Source organism: Ambystoma mexicanum, chromosome 13 (genome assembly GCF_040938575.1).
Source record: "Ambystoma mexicanum isolate Mex_15411 chromosome 13, UKY_AmexF1_1, whole genome shotgun sequence".
NCBI lineage: Eukaryota > Metazoa > Chordata > Amphibia > Caudata > Ambystomatidae > Ambystoma > Ambystoma mexicanum.
This window is the reverse complement of record NC_090938.1, coordinates 733,767,410-733,788,718: the sequence shown is the minus strand read 5'-3', so window position 1 is coordinate 733,788,718 and position 21,309 is coordinate 733,767,410. Positions and strand designations below refer to the sequence as shown.

General features: G+C 44.5%; 1 protein-coding gene across 5 annotated transcripts in view; it reads left to right on the top strand.

Moving 5' to 3' along the window:
* LOC138521844 (uncharacterized) overlaps positions 1 to 18,286 on the top strand; it is a 67,521-nt gene extending 49,235 nt beyond the window's left edge. For 4 of the 5 annotated variants that reach the window (XR_011283142.1, XR_011283141.1, XM_069634986.1 and 1 more), the window contains one exon: positions 16,680 to 18,286. Coding sequence is in view for 3 of the 5 variants with exons in the window: in XM_069634986.1 (XP_069491087.1) it covers positions 16,680 to 16,723 (44 nt within the window). In the remaining 2 variants the exon portion in view is untranslated. The remainder of the gene's footprint in view (positions 1 to 16,679) is intronic. The other variant, XM_069634985.1, reaches the window with a different exon arrangement.
* The last annotated feature ends 3,023 nt before the right edge of the window (positions 18,287 to 21,309 follow it).

Here is a 21,309-nt window from a genome sequence, read left to right as displayed (position 1 = left end):
GACCCTTGAGCAGTTCCTTCAATGTTTTTCCTTGCAAGTACATGGTGATCCAGTTGCTCTCATTCTGGTGGCAGAGTTTGCTTATAACTATTCTAATCATTCTTCCCTGAGGACCAGTCCTTTTCACTGCAACTACCCACAACATCCCACAGTTTTGCCTTCAGTCCCCATTGGACTCTCTTTGGTACCTACTGTGGACGCCTGGATTACCGCTTTGATCTCGGTCCACAAACAAGTGGAGGAACTTCTGATCAAGGCCAGAGAAACCATCAAGATATATGCAGATTGCTGACACCGAGACTCTCCCCCTTATGCTGTGGGAGACTTGGTCTGGTTATCTTCTCAGTACCTACCTAAACAGCTACGTCCAAGCAAACTATCTCCTCACTTCTATGGAGCCCTCTCAGTGAACAAGGTCATCAACCCTGTCGCCTTATGTCTACACTTATCTGCTACCCGGAGACGTATCCATATCCATCCAGGGTTTCATGCTTCCTTGTTGAAACCATATCAATTTTCCTCCAGAAAGGCTCCTGTTCCTCCTCCAGTAATTACTGGTAACCAGCAAGTGGAGTATGAAGTAGCCAGACTATGTGATTCAAGATACAGAAAAGGGCGGTTGCTGTACCTGGTCGAATGGAAGAGCTATCCGCCCAATGAACGCTTATGGGAACCCACTGCTCATATTCATGCACCCGAACTTCTATGTCGTTTCCATCATCTGCATCCAGGTAAACCCAGTGGGCAGGGTTTTCAGAGGGGGCATCCTGTCATGCCTTATCGACCATGGTCATTATGGTCTTCATGGTTGCCCCGATCTCGGGTCGCGGATGCCATTTTTACTTCCAATATGGCTGTCTGCTTTTCCTCTGTGAAATAGATTGTGCGGTCTAGCTCTCAAGCTGCTCTCGCCAGCCTGGAAGCCCATGTTCACTAATGCTGACGTAGACCGAGACTTACTGCATCTCAATGCTGGTTCCTCGGTGTCCAGCTCAGTCATTGGTATTCTTAGTGCTTAACTTCCTCCGTCCTTTCTTCCTGCCTTACAGCTCCCTGCACTCCTTCCTCCTTCTGCCTTCTTCCCATTCTGTTGGTTCCTGATTCCTCGACTCTAGGGACTTTGGCCACAATTATCCTGTTCCTTGGCTGCCTGCTGATACTTGGATCCTCATCTGGCTATCCACACACAGGTTTTTTCCTTCTCAGAAAGGTTATTCCTGCTTCTTTGGCAGTTCTTCCAGGGGTTACTTAGCCAGACCTTATTTGCTAACAGGCAGGGTAGTGTCTGGGGAGGCTCGCCCATTCCTTCATGAAACCGGCACAAAGCACAAATCTCACAAGGAAAAGGACCACAGCAAGCCTTCACGTAAGAAAACACGGTATCCATTCATAATTTCGAATACAATATATTCGAATACAAAAATGTCGAAAATATTTAGTCGAAAAACAAAAATGTCGAATTACAAAAATGTCGAATTTTTTTCGATTTTTTTTCGATTTTTCGAATGAAGTTAATACAAGGTAAGTATTTAAATGTGTTTTATTATTATTTATTATTATTTCTAAACATCTTTTACTTAGTTTTCTTTAATAGTAATAGCATTAAAAATCTTGAATACAAATAGCAATTAAATAGCATGTACTATGTAATATTTTAAATAAAATAGTAGTTAAATAAATATATATTTAATATAAACTGCAATTTTAAATAAATAATTAACAATTGCAAACTGTAACGTTAAACATTTAGTATATTTTTTCGTCAATAGATGGCGCTATTGTTTTACAAATGAGAGATTGTCCATTTGTTTACATATGGTAATAGCATGCTACGTGAGGTTGCGTTGCGCTACGTATACGTAGGCGCCATTTTTAAAGTTCATTCTCGCCGCGGTTTCATCGTGTTCGGGTCTCCCTGCGTTCCTGTGGATTTTTTTTTTGGATCTTCGATTTTTTTTTACCCCTTCAAATGGATGCAATGTGGTTTTTTTTTTCTGGATTCGATGGATGTTCAGCTTGGATCGAGGATTTTTTCGCAAGGACTTTCTTGGGACGTTTATATTTTACTTTCTGGATTCGATGGATGTTTCGGTCGGATCGTGGATTTTTTCGCAAGGATTTTCTTGGGACGTTTATATTTTTTTTCCTGGATTCGTTGGATGTTTTTCGCTGGATCGTGGATTTTTTAGCAAGGACTTTCTTGGGACGTTTATATTTTACTTTCCTGGATTTCACTCTTTTGGATCGCAATCGTGGATTTATCGTTGGATGGTGTTTTTCATTGTGTTACTTTTTGCATTTTGGGTTCCTTGGATGTTGCTTCGTGGTGATTTTTACGGGTTTTCCCTGGAATTCTCATGGGGCAGTGGATATTTCGCAAAAAACGTGAGTATTTTTAACATTTTAAATTGTAAGCTATTGAATCAAGGTAATTGTCTTTGTCATTTTCATTAAAATTTCGCACTATTTGCTCTAGGCGTTGTTCATAGTCTCTGTATTTTTTCTTTTTTAACTCAGTGTTTGCTAGTGAAATTGCTTGACAGATTCGAAATTCCTGATGTGATTGTTCATGATTTAATTCCTTCAAAAAATGCCACAAATTGGGATTACTTGTGTTGAACGTTTTGTTAATACGGTTGTGCCATCCCTCAAGTGCATTGTTCGTCCTAGGTCGTCCTTCCAAGGTTGCCTCGTAACAATTCCACAAGTTTATAGTGTATTTTGGTCTTCTTCTGCTTCCATTTCTTGTTAGTTGTCCAATCCATGTATTTTCCATGTAATCTAACAGGTCTGCATTTTCTTCTTCATGATTTTTAAAATAGTCAGTGTCAATCAAATGTTCATAGAAATTTATAACCTGATTTTCTTTCACAAATGCCAATCCGAATATTTTTTTTACGTGATGTTGAAATATGCTGTCCTCTGTGTATTTGCTACTTAGTCCAATTTTTTGTAGTTTTTTCCATATCGACTGAGTAAAATGAAAGAAGCAGCCTTGTATGTTAGAATCAGGGTAAATTGAAGAAAATGCCTTAATCTGCGCTAATTCAAAATCCATGATTATGTTTTTTGGTTTAGAATTGGGTACAGTGTCCTTGATTTTGTTTAACATGATTCTGTAGCTTTCCTCATTTTTTTTGGGCATTAAAACATAAACAAGTGGAATCAGTTTATTATTTATTGTTCCATGTATCGAATATAATTGTTGGAAGGGGTTTGGGCAGGCTTTGAAAGTTGCATCACCTTGCCACTGGGCACTTTCACTCAGATGCTTTAAATTGGTTTCAGTAGAAAATATCAACATTTTTTCGTCTCGTATATCAACTGTGGAATGGTGGAACTTTTCTCCTTTAGCTGTCACTGCAAACACTTCTGGTATGTCTATTTCATTGTACGTTGTAGGTGCCGGTGGTAGATTTTCTTTTTGCTGCTTTGTGCGATTTACTGTGCGTTGCATATCTTTTTCGCTAGGCATCTGTGCAGATATGTGTGTGGGTAACGTGTCACATACCGTCGATATGACCAAACCGCTTGCTTGACCGGGGTTTTCTGTTGCCTTTCTTTTGAGCTCTTGGAGAGTCTGTTTTATTTCTATTTTTGTTTTGTCCGGTAGATGATTGTGTTCCCCCTTTATATTCGTATTGGCACTGGCAACTATAACACGCGCGGCACATTTTGACCGCCCATATTCGATGCACTTCCAGTACGAGCGGTCATTTTTCTCCAATTCTTTATTATAAATGTATCCGTTCCATATCAGCTGTTTTCCGCCTTTTTGTGAGGTTATGTACTCAACCCTTTCTGTCATGTTCAATCTAAAGTAACAGAAAAAAACGATTTACTATCTTTTCCATACACTAATAATAATATATTTTACAATTTAAATATCGTGTCACATAATTTTTTTTATATTACCTTATTGTTTGCCTGACGTAGCCGAATCGAATATACTTCAGTTTGCTCTGACTCTGGTTCTGTCAGCTAATGACAGTTGTCCACAACCGTCATCTGTCCCTTTGGTGTTTAGGCAAGGTTCTTTACTCGTGGGTGTCACACATTGGTTTAACCCCTATGACCCTTGATTCTATGTGGTATTCGTTAGTCATAATGTACTTTATTTTCAGATTGGCAAACTGTTATGTTTGGTGGTGGAGAGGGTGGTGGGAGAGTTTCGGCGTAGAGGTAACGGGGGGTTGGGGGGGTAACCCCCCCCATAAAAATGGACGATTAGTATCACCTCACTTCGCTCTGTTAGTATTATCGTTCGACTTTTTTTTCGACATTTTTGTTTCGACTATTTGACATTTCCCATTATATATATATAATTTCGACATTTTTGTTTTCGACATTTTGTTTTCGACATTTTTGTATTTCGGTATTATTTTTTCGACATTATGACTATGAACCAGAAAACACAGGTGAGCAATACCTTTGAAAGCACTATTGCTGTCACAGTCACCAGGAGCTACTTTTGGCTCCCCCAGGCCAACGTACGTAACATTATAAAATAGCTTGGTGTTCCATAGTGGTTGTTCCTGGTGACCGGTTACTGCTGGATAGCCAGACACTGCTTGTAATTCCAGTTTATCCAATCCTAATTTTGAGCCCTGTTTGGAATGAACTCACAATAGTCGAATCTAAGAAGAAAATTGGAGCAGCAGATATACATAAATTCAATGTCTCCAGAGCTCTGGTCCTCTCCAGGCTAGACTACTGCAACAGCCTCTTTCTCTGCCTAAATCCTCCCTTCGCCCCCTTCAACTAATCCAGAATAGGACTGTGAGACTTATCTTTGTCCTCAAGTCCAGGGACTGCATCGCTGAAGCCCAAAAATATCTCTACTGGCTCCCGGTGGCTGCAAGGATCAATTTCAAGACCCTCCTCATCATCCGCAAGGCTCGCTAGGACCAGGGACCTCACTACATCTGACTCTTTCCCTAAATAGGGGAATCTAGTTGCAATTCTCTGCAGATCAGACGCTATTCCAAGCAGAGAGTTTGGGGTAGATCTCTTTCCTCAGCAGGAACATCCCTCTGTAATGGCCTCCCTGCCCCTCTCAGGCTTCTGCCTGATCTTCTTAAGTTCCGAAAGATTCTCAAGGCCCAACTTTTCTCTTCTTCAATGCCTACCCCCCACCCATGCTAATGCCCCCCTCTGTCGCACTGACTGGCCGCCTGGTCCCTTCTGAGCTCCACAGGACACCAAGCCCTCCACACCCAGTTTACCCCAGCATCATGTCGTCCTGCCCCCCCCCCCACAACCTGCACTTGCCCTTCCGGGCACCTTTCCTCTGACAAACCTGGCGATTGTGCATCCCTACCGGGCCTACTCCACCCCCATCCTTGTGCTTCACATGTGGTCCTCACTCCCTGCTTCTCATGGCACTTGCCCAACTGGCCTCCCCTGAGCACTTGCCTAGCCCCATTGGCCCTCTTCTTCAGCCCTCTTCTTCGTCCCTCCTCGCCCTCTTCTCCCCCCCTTCTTTCCCTTCGTCTTCTCCCCTCTTCTTCCCCCTCCTCCCCTTCTCCGCCCACTTCTCTTCCCCTTCTCTTCCTCCTCCTCTTCCTCCTCCTCCTCCTCCTCCCTGCACTTGTATACCTCCTCTTGCCCTGTACCTCACTTCCACTCTAGCATTTTCCCTTCTGCCCGACCTACAACTCCCCCCTCCCCACTCACTCCCACCTGGACTTCTTGTTACTGCTCTTGCATGATCCGAATGACACAAGGCCTAGTAGGACCGTTATTATTTTTTCTTCCCTACCCCCCACCCCTTTTGTCTTGTGGCGCTTGAAAAACAACCAATAAATAAATAAAATAAATGAAGTCTAACCTTGCTGGAAACTAGGAATATTCATAAGTGGCTGCAGAAAGCAATAGACCAAAGGTTTATGTGCCACAGTGTTTGCCAACATTGAAATAATGGGCAAAGGAATATGTCGTGCCAATGTGCACTATGAACATGTGCCTGTGGCCTTTGCGCATTTACATCTTACTGTCGAGGCCCACATGTGGAGGTCACCTATCTGCGCATGCATCAATGCAGAAATCAATATGATTGCTGGAATAGATATACACAGAAGCCAGTAAGCCTTTCAAAACTGCACTCATCCGAGGCATGCTGGAATTATAGTGATGTAAACTTGTTTTTGTTTTTATAGTTGCTCATTGCACGTGTTGCACTAGCTTCAGCATTCCACCCAGCCTGGTGTGAAATCGCCCCTCCACCCTTCCCTTCCCGGTCCGTCAGTGCCATCTTTATATATTAACCCACTGCTTTTGTATTCAAATTCTGTTTATTTCAGAAAAGAAGAGGCCCACTTTGGCTCAAATAACTGCCCCACACTATTTCTTTTTTTGGGCATTGCCGTATTGAAGTATAGGGAAATCTGAGCCTGTCTGCACCTCGCCTAGTGTCATTTTAGAAAGAATACGTAAATCTTGTGGGACCAGGCACATTGATAATGTTCAAATGGAAGTAAATATTTTTATATGTGGGATACTTGAAATATTTTGTTGTTTTTCACTGCACAGCTTGCCATTAATATTGTTCAATTTTGTGGCATATGTTCCCAAACGAAACTCCCTCCGACATGCTGTGACTGCTGGATTAAGGACCGCATTGTTCTGTGTCATTGAATCCTTTAATCCACCACAGTAACAATTTGAAGGCCAAAATGTGTCAAATATCCAAAAAGAAGTGATAAGATTCACTATATTGAAAGCTTATGTAGGAATGTTAAGTTTCTATTACTGAGATCTGTCATTCGAAGCAGTTGGTCATTCGTCACATAGGGAGAATGGAAACACAAGACACAATGTAAGCAAAATAATATTTATGCAAGTAGGGTTACCAAGTGTGCTTTATGCTACATGATTTATGTTGTGGTGGATGAATGTTTAATTCTGCAAATAATAGACATTGTACGTGTTAATTGTAACTTAAATTGATGGTTAACATAAATATGTACTGTGTATATACAATTATAAATTGGGTACTGAAATATATTTGTGCATTCTCCATTTTACATCGTTATGTTATACCGATGTGCGCCTGTCATGGTTACAGTTTACCGGTCGACGGCTTCTTCAACCGCAATTGGATAATAATCATCAGCAACTCATCTGTGATAACCATTATCTGGGACGATCGCCAGACACCAATCTGTCCTTTTGCAGTTGAATAAGGAGCAGCATGGCAGCCTATAGGTTCTGAAAACGTGCGGATGTGAAAGTGTCATGTTTGAAATTTAAACCACTAATTTCTTCTCTGTAATGGAACGCCATGTGCATCGATCAGAAATTGCCGGTGGAAGATAACTTTCTGTGAAGAATACAAAGACTGGGATTAATCTATCGATGAACGGAATCAGCATTATAAGATCACTGTTCACAGTTAAACAAAAAATGAGAACCATGCTATGTTCGCTAGCTATAACCTCTATTGGAAAAAGTACCCATGTTTTCATGGACTTAGTTACCTCTTTTCATGCATTATGTCAAAATTAAGAGTACTTGTTACGCGCTCCCGACTATTGCTGTTTACTTCAAAATAAACTGTTTTTATAATTTTTGTGAAACGAAACAAAAGTTTTGAATATGTTTGTGGATATGCATGTTTATGTTCCTGGTTCTACATTAGATAACTTTATGACGTTGGTGATGACAGGGTACGTTTGGTTACGCTACCCACTAACAGGGCCGTCACGAGGGGGGTGCAGGGGGGGCAAACTGCCCCGGGCCTCGAACTTGCTGGGGGCCTCGCGGCCCCCTCTCCTAAGTGGAAGGCAGCACAGTCTCCCGTGTCCTTTATTCACACGGGGGACTGTGCTGCCCCTGCAATGATTTTGCTGTTTCTTGTGAAGCCGTTTGGCTCCGCAACAAACAGCAAAATAATGGGAGACAGCAGGGCTCAGAAGTGAGCGCTGCTGCCTCCCGTCATTCAGCTGAAAACGTGGACACGCTGACTGACAAGAGAGGAGTTCTCTCTTGTCAGTCAGTGTGTTCATGTTGTCAGTGTGACCACGCTGACTGATGGGAGAGGAGTTCTCTCTTGTCAGTCAGTGTGTTCAGGTTGCTCAGCGTGACCACACTGACTGACAGGAGAGGAATTCTCTCTTGTCAGTCAGTGTGTTCATGTTGTCAGTGTGACCACGCTGACTGATGGGAGAGGAGTTCTCTCTTGTCAGTCAGTGTGTTCATGTTGTCAGTGTGACCACACTGACTGATGGGAGAGGACTCCTCTCCTGTCAGTCAGTATGTTCATGTCAGCGTGATCATGCTGACTGACAGGAGAGGAGTTCTCTCTTGTCAGTCAGTGTGTTCAAGTTGCTCAGCATGACCACGCTGACTGACAGGAGAGGAGTTTTCTCTTGTCAGTCAGTGTGTTCATGTTGTCAGTGTGACCACGCTGACTGATGGGAGAGGAGTTCTCTCTCATCAGTCAGTGTTCACGTTGCTCAGCATGACCATGCTGACTGACAGGAGAGGAGTTCTCTCTTGTCAGTCAGTGTGTTATGTTGTCAGTGTGACCACACTGACTGATGGGAGAGGAGTTCTCTATTGTCAGTCAGTGTGTTCACGTTGCTCAGCATGACCACGCTGACTGACAGGAGAGTTCTCCTGTCAGTCAGTGTGTTCATCTTGATTAGAGAGGACTCCTCGCTTGTCAATCAGTGTGTTCACATTGCTCAGCGTGACCACGCTGACTGATGGGAGAGGAGTTCTCTCTTGCCAGTCAGTGTGTTCACGTTGCTCAGCGTGACCACGCTGCCTGATGAGAGAGGAGTTCTCTATTGTCAGTCAGTGTGTTCACATTGCTCAGTGTGACCCCGCTGACTGATGGGAGAGGAGTTCTCTCTTGTCAGGCAGCATGTCTACGTGTCGGCTGCGTGGATGCTTTTTAAGGGTGCATGGAGGTAAGGTTAGTGTTTTTTATTTTAAATTAAAAGTGTGTATGTGTATTTAAATTAAATTAGTATGTATATGTGTATGTATGTATGAATGCATGCGTGCATGTTGATGTTTGTGTCAATGCTGTGTTTGGTTTTATGTATACATGCATGTATGGAGTTGTGTAACTGGTGGTTGAATGCATGGGTGAAAGTGTTTTTTGTGAGTGTGTGTTCAGCACCACCCCTAAATGTAGCCACCCTGGGGGCCACTTCATTAAGGGGTGGGCTCATGGCATCAGAGGTGCACCTAGGCTAAAATGTCAGGGGGGAAAGGGGACTAATACTTCAAATGTTGGGAGAGGTGCTAACGTCAGTAGCTGTGAGGAAGGGGCAAACTTCCTTGTGTGGGGGCACCTAAAATCTTTCCACTTTTCGAATGAGACTATTCTGGTGAAGCTTCAATGTTACAAGCAGCTACCCCTTGCCTTCATTTCTGAAACATCACACTTAGGGACTGCTCTGAGAATGAGATGTCTCATGTCACCACTTCCCTTCTAATAACTCCCCTAGCATGCAAGTGCTAACCCCACATCACGATTTCAATTACCTAAAAGTGTATGGATATGAATGCAGGTGCTAACAGTGAAATTACTTCTCATGGCCATGCTTATCCCTATGGCATTCTCACCCAGTCCCTGTCCTCCCCACCCAAAACAACTCCTCACTGGAACTCTTTGGGCTAGCTTTAAACATGGCTAGCCATCAAACTTTGCCCTCAATGTGCCTGCAAGTGTTTCCTCAAAGGAGTCTTCTAAGAGTTCATGACTTCATTGGAGTTGTAAACACGTAACTGGTGTAATAAAAATGTCTTAATCAGGTCTGCCTTTGGCCACTCAATTTAAAAACACCCTGCATGTCTTTCGCTGAAATTCTTTTAAAAATAAGCATTGGCAAAGCCAACAGTTTTGGCTTATGTATAAGTATTAGGCATTTACGAGGCACTGCTATTAGCTGCTCAGGTACTCAAACCATTTTGCACTGGCACTATCAATGGCCAGCTAATACCAATACAGAAGTGCCTTTGCCATGCCTACACAAATGCCCAAACTGTTAGCATTGCCAGTGCTCTTTTTGCTTTACCCTTGATGCACAGGACTATGCATCAAGGTTAAAGCAAACATACTACTTGGCTAAATTGGCCCACTTTGAATGTAGGCCAATCTAGCCAGTAATAACACTTATGGTACACAGTCAGCCTGGATATACTTTCTGTGGCATGGCATTTTTACTGGTTGTGAATCCGTACATGGTAATAATGGCAAATATTGATGCAGCCTGCTTCAACATAATTAGAACAACCAGCATAAATATATGTTTATACTAGCATATCCCGTGTGGAAAGACGGCATGAAATGTATTGGAAAATGTTCCTATGCACAATTTGTGATTTGCAACTATTGGGAATTTCCATGTGCTTCCATACAAAACCAATTGCAAACTGTGTGGATTTCTACCCAATTTTGCAAAGAAAGTGCTATAAAATGCATACTTTTAACCCAATGTTTCAAACATTTTCTTGGGAGTGAGAACCCCCCCCCCCCCCAAGCCACCCTTTGGTTTGGCCTCCCTCACTGTGCTCTGTTGATCCTGACTAATTGGAACAAACATTTAAGCCTCTTAAGTTCAGAAATGTACCAGCCTCCACTGTACATCATTTGTCACTGTGTATGATGTGTGTTTTAATGCGCAAACAGGGGCAGGGTGCTCCTTAATTATATGATATGGCATTTATAACGTGCCTGTACGCAAGTGTTTCTAGGCGCGACAAGGCAAGGAGGGAGAAACAAAAGAGTAGGACAAAACACAGATCTTACTAGGCCTTGTGTCATTCAGATCGTACAAGAGCAGGGAATGGGGAGGGGAGAAGTGCCGAGGGTGGGGTAGGATGCAGAAGTGCAGGAACAAAGTAGAAACAAGAGTGCAGCCAACTGGTGGCAAGTGTGAGTACTCATAAGTGTAGCCAACGGGTGGACAATACGAGCAAGAGCGGGGACTGTAGGGTTACAGATACAGACCACAAGTGCAGGGGAGCCAAGAGGCAGTGCGGGATTGCAATAGGACATACAGGCAGGGACCTGGGCCCAAATTCAGAGCTTGACCAGGTGACCAGTGCATGGATCAGGCAGGTGATCAGCAAGGGAGAGGAAGAAAGAAGGCAGAAGCAAATAAACAGGTCTTGAGGTGCTTCCGGAACCGGAGATGGTGCTCCTCGTTTTTAGCGAGGCAGGGAGGCTGTTTCCAGAGGGAGGCCCCAGCCGAAGAAAGAGATCTGCCCTCAACTCTTTGCTTGGAAAAGTGATTGACCCTCAGAGAATTGGAGGTGGCGCAGTGGAGAGCTCATGCCATCTTATATATATTTATTCATATGATAAAAAAGTTAGTCTGGCATGAACCTTTCTTCAGTAGAGAAAGTAGTAATAAACCATATTTGGGATCCTGCACACAAACTCAAGGGTAGATTTCTCAAGTCTCCTGTGTGCGGATATGCCGCCGCTGGCCGAGTGCAAAAAACTGTAAGGGGGCCTCACCAAATGTTTTGTCCCGGGCCTCACCACATCTTCTGACAGCCCTGCCCACTAACATCATCAAAATAGGTGGAGCTCATAGTGAGTGTCTTGTGATGTCAGCTTGAGGGCGGGTGATCTGAACTAGTGCTGTAAGGGCACTTGAACTTAGGGCGATGGATCAACGGATAATATTAGCAAAAGATGGCGGTCCCCAACCCGTGGTTTACGCATGTGTTAAAGTGAGAAAAACTCAGGCAAGTTGCATTGGAATTGTTTTTAGGAACGAACGTTTTATGAATGATCGATTTATGCTCTAAAATACATGCCCAATCAATTGGGCCAATAACATTTCTGACCGAACTACCCCTTTAAGAAGCCTAGTAGCTGCCATGTGAAAGGCTGTGAGAAAAATTAATGCTAGAATGCAGACACAGCAAAGTATAGAGGTGGGTGAGCCTGGCAAGGCCCGGCTGAAATACGGGCTCCAGCCCAACCCTTGGTTAGGGCCAGTTCCCCTGGATGCCATGGGCCTACTACGGACCCCACCATGGTTGCCCACGCTGATCTTTAGAGTGAGACGGGGAAAAAAATGCAGCCTACGATGCGCCAGGAAGGCCCACCCACACACCCCCGGCCATGACATCCTGTCCCACTGCCACACAACATGATTGTCTGGGGGCAGAACAGAGAGTTACCAGAGCAGCCTTAAAGAGGCTGATGGGAGTGGAATTTGCCCTTTTACCTATCAGCTCTTTAAGGCTGTTTCTGCCACATACTTGCCAACCCTACCGATTTAGGCGGTAGGATACCCCTTTTTAAGCAGTCCTACCGCCTACCGATTTAGTGGCAACAAATACCATTTTTTTTTGTTTTTAAGATTTTTTTTTTGGCCTGGCTCCCTGAGGCCCGGCACAGCATGATCAGCATCCTCTGGTGCAGAGCCGGCCTTGGGGGTTGCGAGCTTTAGCCCCCGCCACGCCAACTCGGGGGAGTCTTTCAAGGGCTCCCCCGAGCTGGCGTAGCGGGAGAAGGCGCGGCATGCAGGCTTTTGATGTAAAAGGCGCCCAGGGCGGCAGGCTAAATGCACCCCTCCGCCACGGGTGCCTTTGACAAAAGGCGCCATTAGTCCCCCACCACGCCAGTTTGGGGGAGTCTTTCAAAGGCTCCCCCGAGCTGGCGTAGCGGGAGAAGGCGCGGCATGCAGGCTTTTCATTTAAAGGCACCCATGGCGGCAGGCTAAATGCGCCGCTCCGCCGCGGGTGCCTTTGACAAAAGGCGCCATTAGCCCCCCCACCACGCCAGCTCAGGGGAGTCTTTCAAGGGCTCCCCAGAGTTGGCGTGGTGGCAGAAGGCGTGGCAGGTGCCTCATTGTCATTGAATGCACCCACGGCGGCGGGCTCATTCAATGACAATGGGCTGCTGACGCGCTCTATTCCTATCATTGCCTCCTCGCTGGACTATTTTTGAAACTTTAAGATTCCTACAGATTTTTGGTCACAGAATGTTGGCATGTATGCTGCCATGACGCGGCTGGGCGGTGCAGGGGACTGGAGTGTGGCTGCGGTGACCACAGTCCACCTAAGAGGTACGTTTCTCCCCCCACACTACGCCTTCCTTATTTCCGTCATCCTCCCCCCACTCGGGCGTCCATTTTTCTTTTTCCTTTTTTGAGTATTTATTTTTATTTTGCTTGCGCCGCTGCAGTCCCCTCTTCCGCGACTGCAGCGGCGCAGGCAACATCAAATGAAATACACGAAAAGGGAAGAAAATACATTACAGGAGGGCACTCGGGCTGCCGTTTATTTTATTTTCTTTTCATGCATTTCTTTTGCACATCTACTGTTGTGCTCATACTTTGGGACAGGTTTTGTAAACTCTGAACTCAGTGTATAAGGGAAGATGGAAGGATGGAGACTGTGTGGACATGACCACTGCTTATGTCAGGTTGCTCAACTGTAATACCCCATGTGAACTCCCCCACTTGACAGAAAAGCCTCACAGGTGAGTTCATTCTGCTCTGCCAAATAGGGAATAAGTTGTGGGTACTTAACGGCCTGTTGACTTTGTTAAAGCTGTTTCCTTTACTGAGGTCTCCTTTGTTGTATGATGACTTGCTGGGAGGGCACCTGGGAAATTCAGCACACAGGGTATTGATGTATATGCCTGCGCTCTTGGCTGGGCCTATGGTGGGCTCCTAGAGCCAGACCTGACCCTGAGGCTCAGCCCTACCCGTGGCTCCCCCCGGTCTAGCAAAGTATGCAAGGTCCTATTGTCCAAGGGAGTCCCATTCCGAGAAAAGGTTTTGCAGGTCGCGAAAAAACAATGGAGCACTCAAACATATGTGTAGTACCAGAGAAGAAAACCCAGGAGAGGAAACAACTAGACCACAAACCTACGGCACCAAGGTTTCCCAAGTTCTGGCCAGACAGGCAGAGAAAAGCAAAGCCATAATCAGGAAATGAATCATTCAGCTCAAGCAAGAGCACACAGAATGCTTCCTGTGCGAAAGCCCACACCATCCAGCCACTGCCCGGCCATCAGGAAATGCAGGAAATGCAAGAAGAGCAGAGGTGGAATGCCCTATAGAGAACTCTGGAGATTACCCAGCAAGCCTCTGCACCATGGGCCTCTCTTGTGTGGTAACTTATTTTATTTCCTAATGTTCTAATAGGAAAAGAGTTGGGCTTGCTGAAATTGTGTAATATGGGGCCACTTAGAATATTATTTCCAGGGCCTCTTTGAAGGCCCACTGAAGAAGAGGGGCCACATTGCCATGTGGTGGAGGACCAGCAGCACCATTGCTATTGAGGAATTATGCAATGATTTTGAGGAACCTGTATTTGCTGCAGGAAATGAGGCTAAAGACATGAAAGAGTCCATGGCCCAAATCCAAGTGAAAGGTAAAATCGTAGAAATTGTGATCGGTTGGGACCTAAAATACACATTGCTTTGGACCAAATATATGGGAAGGTAACACTGAAGAACATTGACTTCAACCCTATAGTCTATGGGGCCAAACATAGATAGAGCTGGTAGGTTGGTTCCACACCAAGCTGGAATTTAAGGACAGAGTGACAGAAGGGACAGTCTATGTCCGACACAGGGATGCAGCTCCACTCCTAAAACTTGGATCGCCAGAAAAAAACTAGGCATAAAACTGGACCCCAATTCGCAGGAAGTGGTGATGGTGAATGGGGACAAGGTGAGCATCAATGATTAACTATTCAGAGAGGGTGTGGGATGCCTCAAAAGGCTTTACTCATCACATCAGGCTGAAAACAAATTCTACACATAAAGTATACAATGTCCCAATCGCCATGCGCGAGGAAGTCAAAGCTGAGCTGCTGACCATGGAACGACAAGGCATCAAAGAAGGAGTAGAGACAGCAGATTGGGTAACCCCTTTTGTAGTTGTACGCAAAACCCCATGCAAATTAAGGCTCTTCATAGATCCTAGAGCAATCAGCAGGTGTGCAGTGACAGATAGTCATCCTTTGCCTAACAGAAGTGAACTCTTGACCACATTAAGTTATGCAAAACATTTCTCCATCCTCAAACCAACAGTGCAGTGGAGAGGTTCAACTAAGTGTATAGGGTGGCAGAGATTGGAGAGAGGCATTACAGGAGATAGTGGTGGCTCACTAGTTCTTGTCCCACTCCACCACAGGGGTGTGTCCCTGTTTGAAATGCTGAGAGAAAGGAAATCCAACACTAGGCTATGCTCGCTTGGCTCAAACGAGCAAGCAGGGTTCATATTAGATATGACAAAATTGAAGATAGTATTTAGGCAAGACATGCAAGCAACAAAAGGGTCTATGACAGGTGCTATCACCAAGGTGAATGGGTACGGATCAAGTTGCCACCTGCGCTGCATGAATCAAATGGAACATGGTCTGATCCGATCTGTAGTAGTAATGGAAGGAGCCATCAAGACAGTGGATGGCGGGGTGTGGAACATCAGCCAGATGTCCAAATGTAAAGGCCCATGAGCGCAGCACCTAAAGGAGCAGTACGGCTGACTGGCATGAGTGAGAACCCTGCTTACCGAACTAGATGTAGGGTGTATTCAATGGCAAAAGGATTGGCATAAAAGTAGGGTAGCTGAGAGAATACATGGAATATTCACTTTCCCAGGCAGCATTTCTAATCACATTATTATAATGTGTATTTTCACCTTCCCCTACATACTATTTCCTAAGCTCTTTTCCCATGTGCATATTCCCTACCCTTTTCCTGTTTTCCCCTCCATTCACTTCCTCTGCTCATCCACCCCTCCAGTAGAGTCTATGGGCCTTATCACGAGTTGGATGGTGCGGAACAAGTGTGTGGGAAAGTTGGAGGATTCACCTTCAGCTCTGAGCTGGAGGTAAATCTGTCATCTTTCCACCCATTTTTGGCACAATTACTGTGGCGCAATTACAGATGAAGTAATTGCGCCACAAATGCCCCATTGCGTCGTATGGACTAAAACAAATGAGGACTTACACTGCCACTTGTAATCCATCAGAAATACAGCCGGACCAAGTGGTGGTAATGGTAATTGCATTGGGCAGTATTCTGGTTGATTTACCGCCAAGGATACTCCCCATCTCATGATGAGCCACTATGTCAGCAGCTGCTTTTGCCACTATGCGAAGACCTACCCTCCACCTTGTAAAGAAGGGAGAGGTGTGGCATGCTGGGGGCATCAGCACTGTCGCCTGGAACCCTGGCAGCATAGTGGGTTCCAGGATGGTTAGTGGTATGCCAGCAGGCAGACACTGGCTTGGTGGGCAGTGGTACTGAGTGAAGTGCATTCTAAATCACCTACCTAGTCCTTTCCTGCTTCAAGGCTCCTTCCAGAGCCATGCTTTACTGGTACCACTGGCCCCAACATATCCAGAGAGCTGTGTGGGTGGAAGAAAGGGGCACGCTCCCAAGTGTTCCTTGTTTCTCATTGTATTCTTATTACCTATTTTCCTCTTGGGAATAGTTGCTGTTTCTTCTGGGGTAAAAGTTACCGGTACTGTTTTACGCCTGGTTCTCATGTGTTTCCAGCCAACGTGAGGGGCCCAGAATGGACCCGCAGAGCCTTCCTACACAGACAGCACTGCACATGTATCCAGACACCTAAGCCTCAACCCCAGCATTACATATGCAGCCCTTCTCTCTCTTCACGGGGTACGCCCTGCTTGAGAGTCCAAAGGTACATTAGTAACCAGGTTTCTTTTCCTCATTTCAGGGTGTAGGAAGAAACCAGAAACCTACGTCAACATCACTGAGTGACCAGAGATATTCCTATGGTGGACACGAAACCTACGTCAACATCACTGAGTGACCAGAGATATTCCTATGGTGGACACGAAAAAAAGAAGTGCTGAGAAAACGACACCTTTAAACAGACATTGGGATCAAGGGCACTGGACAAATAGCTTTCAATGATTGAAAATCAAAGGAGAAACTTCTTTTTTACTCAATAATTCTGTCAGCCAAATGTGCTTTCTTTTAAATGACTTACTTTAATGACTTTGGGGCCCTGGGGAAGCTCTGACAATTTATAGGAATTCCAGAAGTAGTCTGACGGGCCTTTTATCTTTTTTAGTTTTGGCTCATAAGTGGCACATTAGCACCACTGTGTGAGGCAAAATGATTGACATGGGAGGGCAGACGAAATTTGGCACATGATGGGAGCCAGACATATGCTGGTGTTCTCCTGATATCTACCCACCCACTGCACACCCGTGGTCATGCCATTAACTAGATACATTCACACCCACTGCCCCATATTCCTGACCTAACCAGAGTCAGAATGGGCACATTTCCCTGTTGTCAATCTATGCATCTTAATGGTTAATAAAAGCACGAATCCCTCCATTGTGGACTACAGATGAGATTATTCAATCAAGCTGTGCATCCTAATGGTTTGCAATAGGAATGAGGAAACCAAGAGGGGACTGCTACCCTAGTTGATACTAGGTTGGTTCTCAATTTTTGCAGTGCTTCTATACATATGAGCTGTTTACAGAGGCTCCTTTGGAGTACTCTATCACTGCAAGAACATGCATTGACAAGGCCAATAGTTTAGGTTTCATATTCTCTATGTAAAGGAATCTGCCATCCGTTGCCATCACAGACCTAGTTACTACTATCATTTGCTCTGATACTCACATCTGATGCCAGCTATTGCCATAACAGCATCCAAGGTACTTGCACCATTGTCATGTTTAGCATACAAAAGTCTAGGTATTTACACCATTCCCGGGTACTGTAAGTCTGGGGTGGGAAGAGAGGAAGTATCCCTCACAGATGCAGCAAGCATCCACTTTTTTACTGTATGGTACAGCAAGCCATCGCCTTTGTTACTGTTTGGTACAGCGAGCCTCCACCTTTTTAGTTTTGGCTATTAGGTGTCGCTGAAAGTGCTACCTTTAAGCTGAAACTATTGTCATTAAAATAAGAACATTAACATAAGAGCTTCAAATAGAGGCTTTGAATAAGGGTCTCGCATGCTGTTCAATGCAGATGACATATGAGGATGGATTTGTGTTGTTTGGCTATGTGTCCCACTCATTTAACCCCGATCTCTAAGTCAAATCTTTATAATTTTCCACCCATTCCCAACCATCTCCACCTTAAACCACACCCTTTTTGCACTCTATCTGTGTTTGTATTGTGTGCTGAATTTGTCAGCCATTTGTACTTCCAAAATAGCAGCCGGCATGTGTTAATGTTAATAAAACGTTATTTGACTTGATTGATGCTTTAAAAAATATTTACGGAAACCTTTAAGTTATGTAACATATTTTAATGTATGTTGTACTAAAAATAAACAAGTTACTGTTACAGTTACGGCTTTTCTAAAATGTCTCTCAAAATGTCCATGCACTTGTTTGTGGGTGTGGGCGTCTAGTGTTACCTGATTGGATATGCTGTATGTTAATGATGTCAGTAGGATGTGATTGGTTCTGCAGTATGTGATTTCTTCAGCAAAAGGAACCCTTTTTTATTCAGCCTCAAAGATCCCCCACAAACAGATATGAATGGGGGCTCCCACACTGCTCCAGGTCTGTAGTTCGGACCTCCTCCTAACCTTGATCCTCGCAAGGGAATCAACCTCCCTAGGCAGTCTACTCACCATGTAACAGAGGAACGAGGCTCCATATCCACTTAGGATTTACATTTGGCAATCCACATGCTTACGGTATGAAATGGCTGAAGCACTGGGTGAGCCTTGATTTAATTTTGCAGGATGGGTGTGCTTCTGCCATTTCATAGCGCAAGCATCGGTATTCAGCCTTGGAGACGCCCACGGAATATGTGTGCTTAGACAGTTCATGTAGCAGCATACACACAACATTCTGAAGCTATTGAGCGCCCAGTGTCTTGCAGTGACTATATTTTAGCAAGCGGGCTCTGGCCTAGCCCATCCGCTGGCATAGATATCTCAGCACTGTGTCTATGTCCCGCACCAGCTCCTCTGACATGGTCCTCTGTGGGAGGGCAAAGCATGAATATGCGCTCAAAAAAACCTGCGCATGCATCTGAGCTCCTCAAACAGTGCATTGCTGCTGTTCATGCAGTGTGTACTATGTGCATGCACTGACATGTGTCTGCATGTCTGAGTGAAGGAATATATGTGCCATTTAAGAAAGGCTGCATACTTGAATGGGACACTCGCTACAAGGACCCAGGCCATCTGCTGCGTGTGCTATGCCATGAACAAGGGCCCAGCTGAAGGCTGTGATGCGTGCTTCCTGGAGTCATATAGATATGCTCTGTCATGAGACCACAACATCACACACCCAGCTCAATTCACTAAAAAGAATACTGTTGCTTAGTCATGCAGAGGTTTTCTACTAAATAGAAGGACCGGCCTATGTTAATGCAACATAACATTCCCAGTTCTAGGGACGTCGAGGTTACAATGCAAATCTTAAAAAGGATAATGATTTGTTATTTCAATGGAACTTTCGCCAAAGCGCTGTACATAGAACATATTTACACACAATCGCACAGAAACCGATGTTGGTACTCATTTAGTGCTGTTTTTTCAATTCTTGGTGTTTTCCCTACTAGTGTTGGGTTCCATTTCTAAGTGTGTCCCCCATTACTGCTATTTTCATTCCTATGTGTTTTTTCCACTAGTGATGTGTTCCACTTCTGGGTGTTTCCCCCATTACTGCTGTTTTTCAATGCTAGGTGTCTCTCCAACTAGTGCGGTGTTCTACTTCTAGGTGTTTCCCCATTTCTGCTGTGCTTCAATCCTAGGTAATTTCCCACTAGTGCTGTGTTCCCCTCCTTGGTGTGTACCCCATTACTGCTGTATTTCAATCCTATGTGTTTTTCCACTGGTGCTGTGTTCCACTTCTAGGTGTGTCTTCCATTACTGCTGTTTTTCAATTATAGGTGTTTTTTCCACCAGTGCTGTATTCCACTTCTGTGCGAGTCCCCCATTACTGCTGTTTTTCAATGCTAGGTATGTTCCCACTAGTGCTGTGTTACACCTCTAGGTGTTTCCCCATTACTGCTGTGCTTCAATCCTAGGTAATTACCCACTAGTGCTGCGTTCCTCTCCATGGTGTGTCCCCAGTTACTGCTGTATTTCAATCCTATGTGTTTTTCCACTTTTGCTGTATTCCACTTCTAGGTGTGTCCTCCATGACTGCTGTTTTTCAATCCTAGGTGTTTTTTCTGCTAGTGCTGGGTTCCACTTCTGAGTGTTTTCCCCATTACTGCTGTTTTTCAATGCTAGGTATTTTCCCCACTAGTGCAGTGTTACACTTCTAGGTGTTTCCCCATTACTGCTGTGCTTCAATCCTACGTGTCTCTCCAACTAGTGTGGTGCTTCACTTCTAGGTGCTTCCCCATGACTGCTGTGCTTCAGTCCTATGTGTTTTTCCACTGGTGCTGTGTTCCACATCTAGGTGTGTCCTCCATTAATGAAGTTTTTCAATTGTAGGTGTTTTCCCTACTAGTGTTATGTTCCATTTCTAAGTGTGTCATCCATTACTGCTGTTTTTCAATTCTAGGTGTTTTTCCTACTAGTGCTCTGTGCCACGTCTAGGTGTGTCTCCCATTACTGTTGTTTTTCAATTCAAAGTGTTTCCCCCCTAGTGCTGTGTTCCAGTTCTAGGTGTGTGTCCCATTACTGCTATTTTTCAATCCTTTGTGGTTTTACACTAGTGCTGTGTTACAACTCTAGGTGTGTCCTGCATTACTGCTGTTTTTCAATTTTAGGTGTTTTCCCTACTATTGCTGTGTTCCACTTCTAGTTGTTCCCAATTACTGCTGTGCTTCAATCCTAGGTGTTTTCCACTAGTGCTGTGTTCCACTTCTAGGTGTTTCCCATTACTGCTGTGCGTCAATCATAGGTGTCTTTCCCACTATTGCTGCATTCCACTTCTAGGTGTGTCCGCCATTACTGCTGTTTTTCGATTCTATGTGTTTTTCCACTAGTGCTGTGTTCCGCTTCTAGGCGTGACCTCGTTTGTTTGTTTGTTTGTTTATTTATTTATGTGGTGCTCAAACCCCAGAGGCATCTAGGTGCATTACAAGAAATGTCCAATTTTTATGTTACATATGAAGCAGGTATAATAGGAAGGTATACAGTGCAGGTCTTAATTACAATATTTATACAAGGAAGTAACAAGTGAGAGAAAAGAGCATGCGGAATATACAATAGTCTTTTACATAGCTACAGCATTATAATGATCTGCAAGTTCCTGGGCACAGAGTGCTACAGGTGTCAAATGTCATTGGTGTAGAGCCAGCTTTTGGTGGTTTTCCTGAAGCTGGGGAAGGACTGGTCTGCTCTCAGAGTTGTAGATAGGGAGTTCCAAAGTTGGACAGCCATACCCGGGAAACTTCGCCCC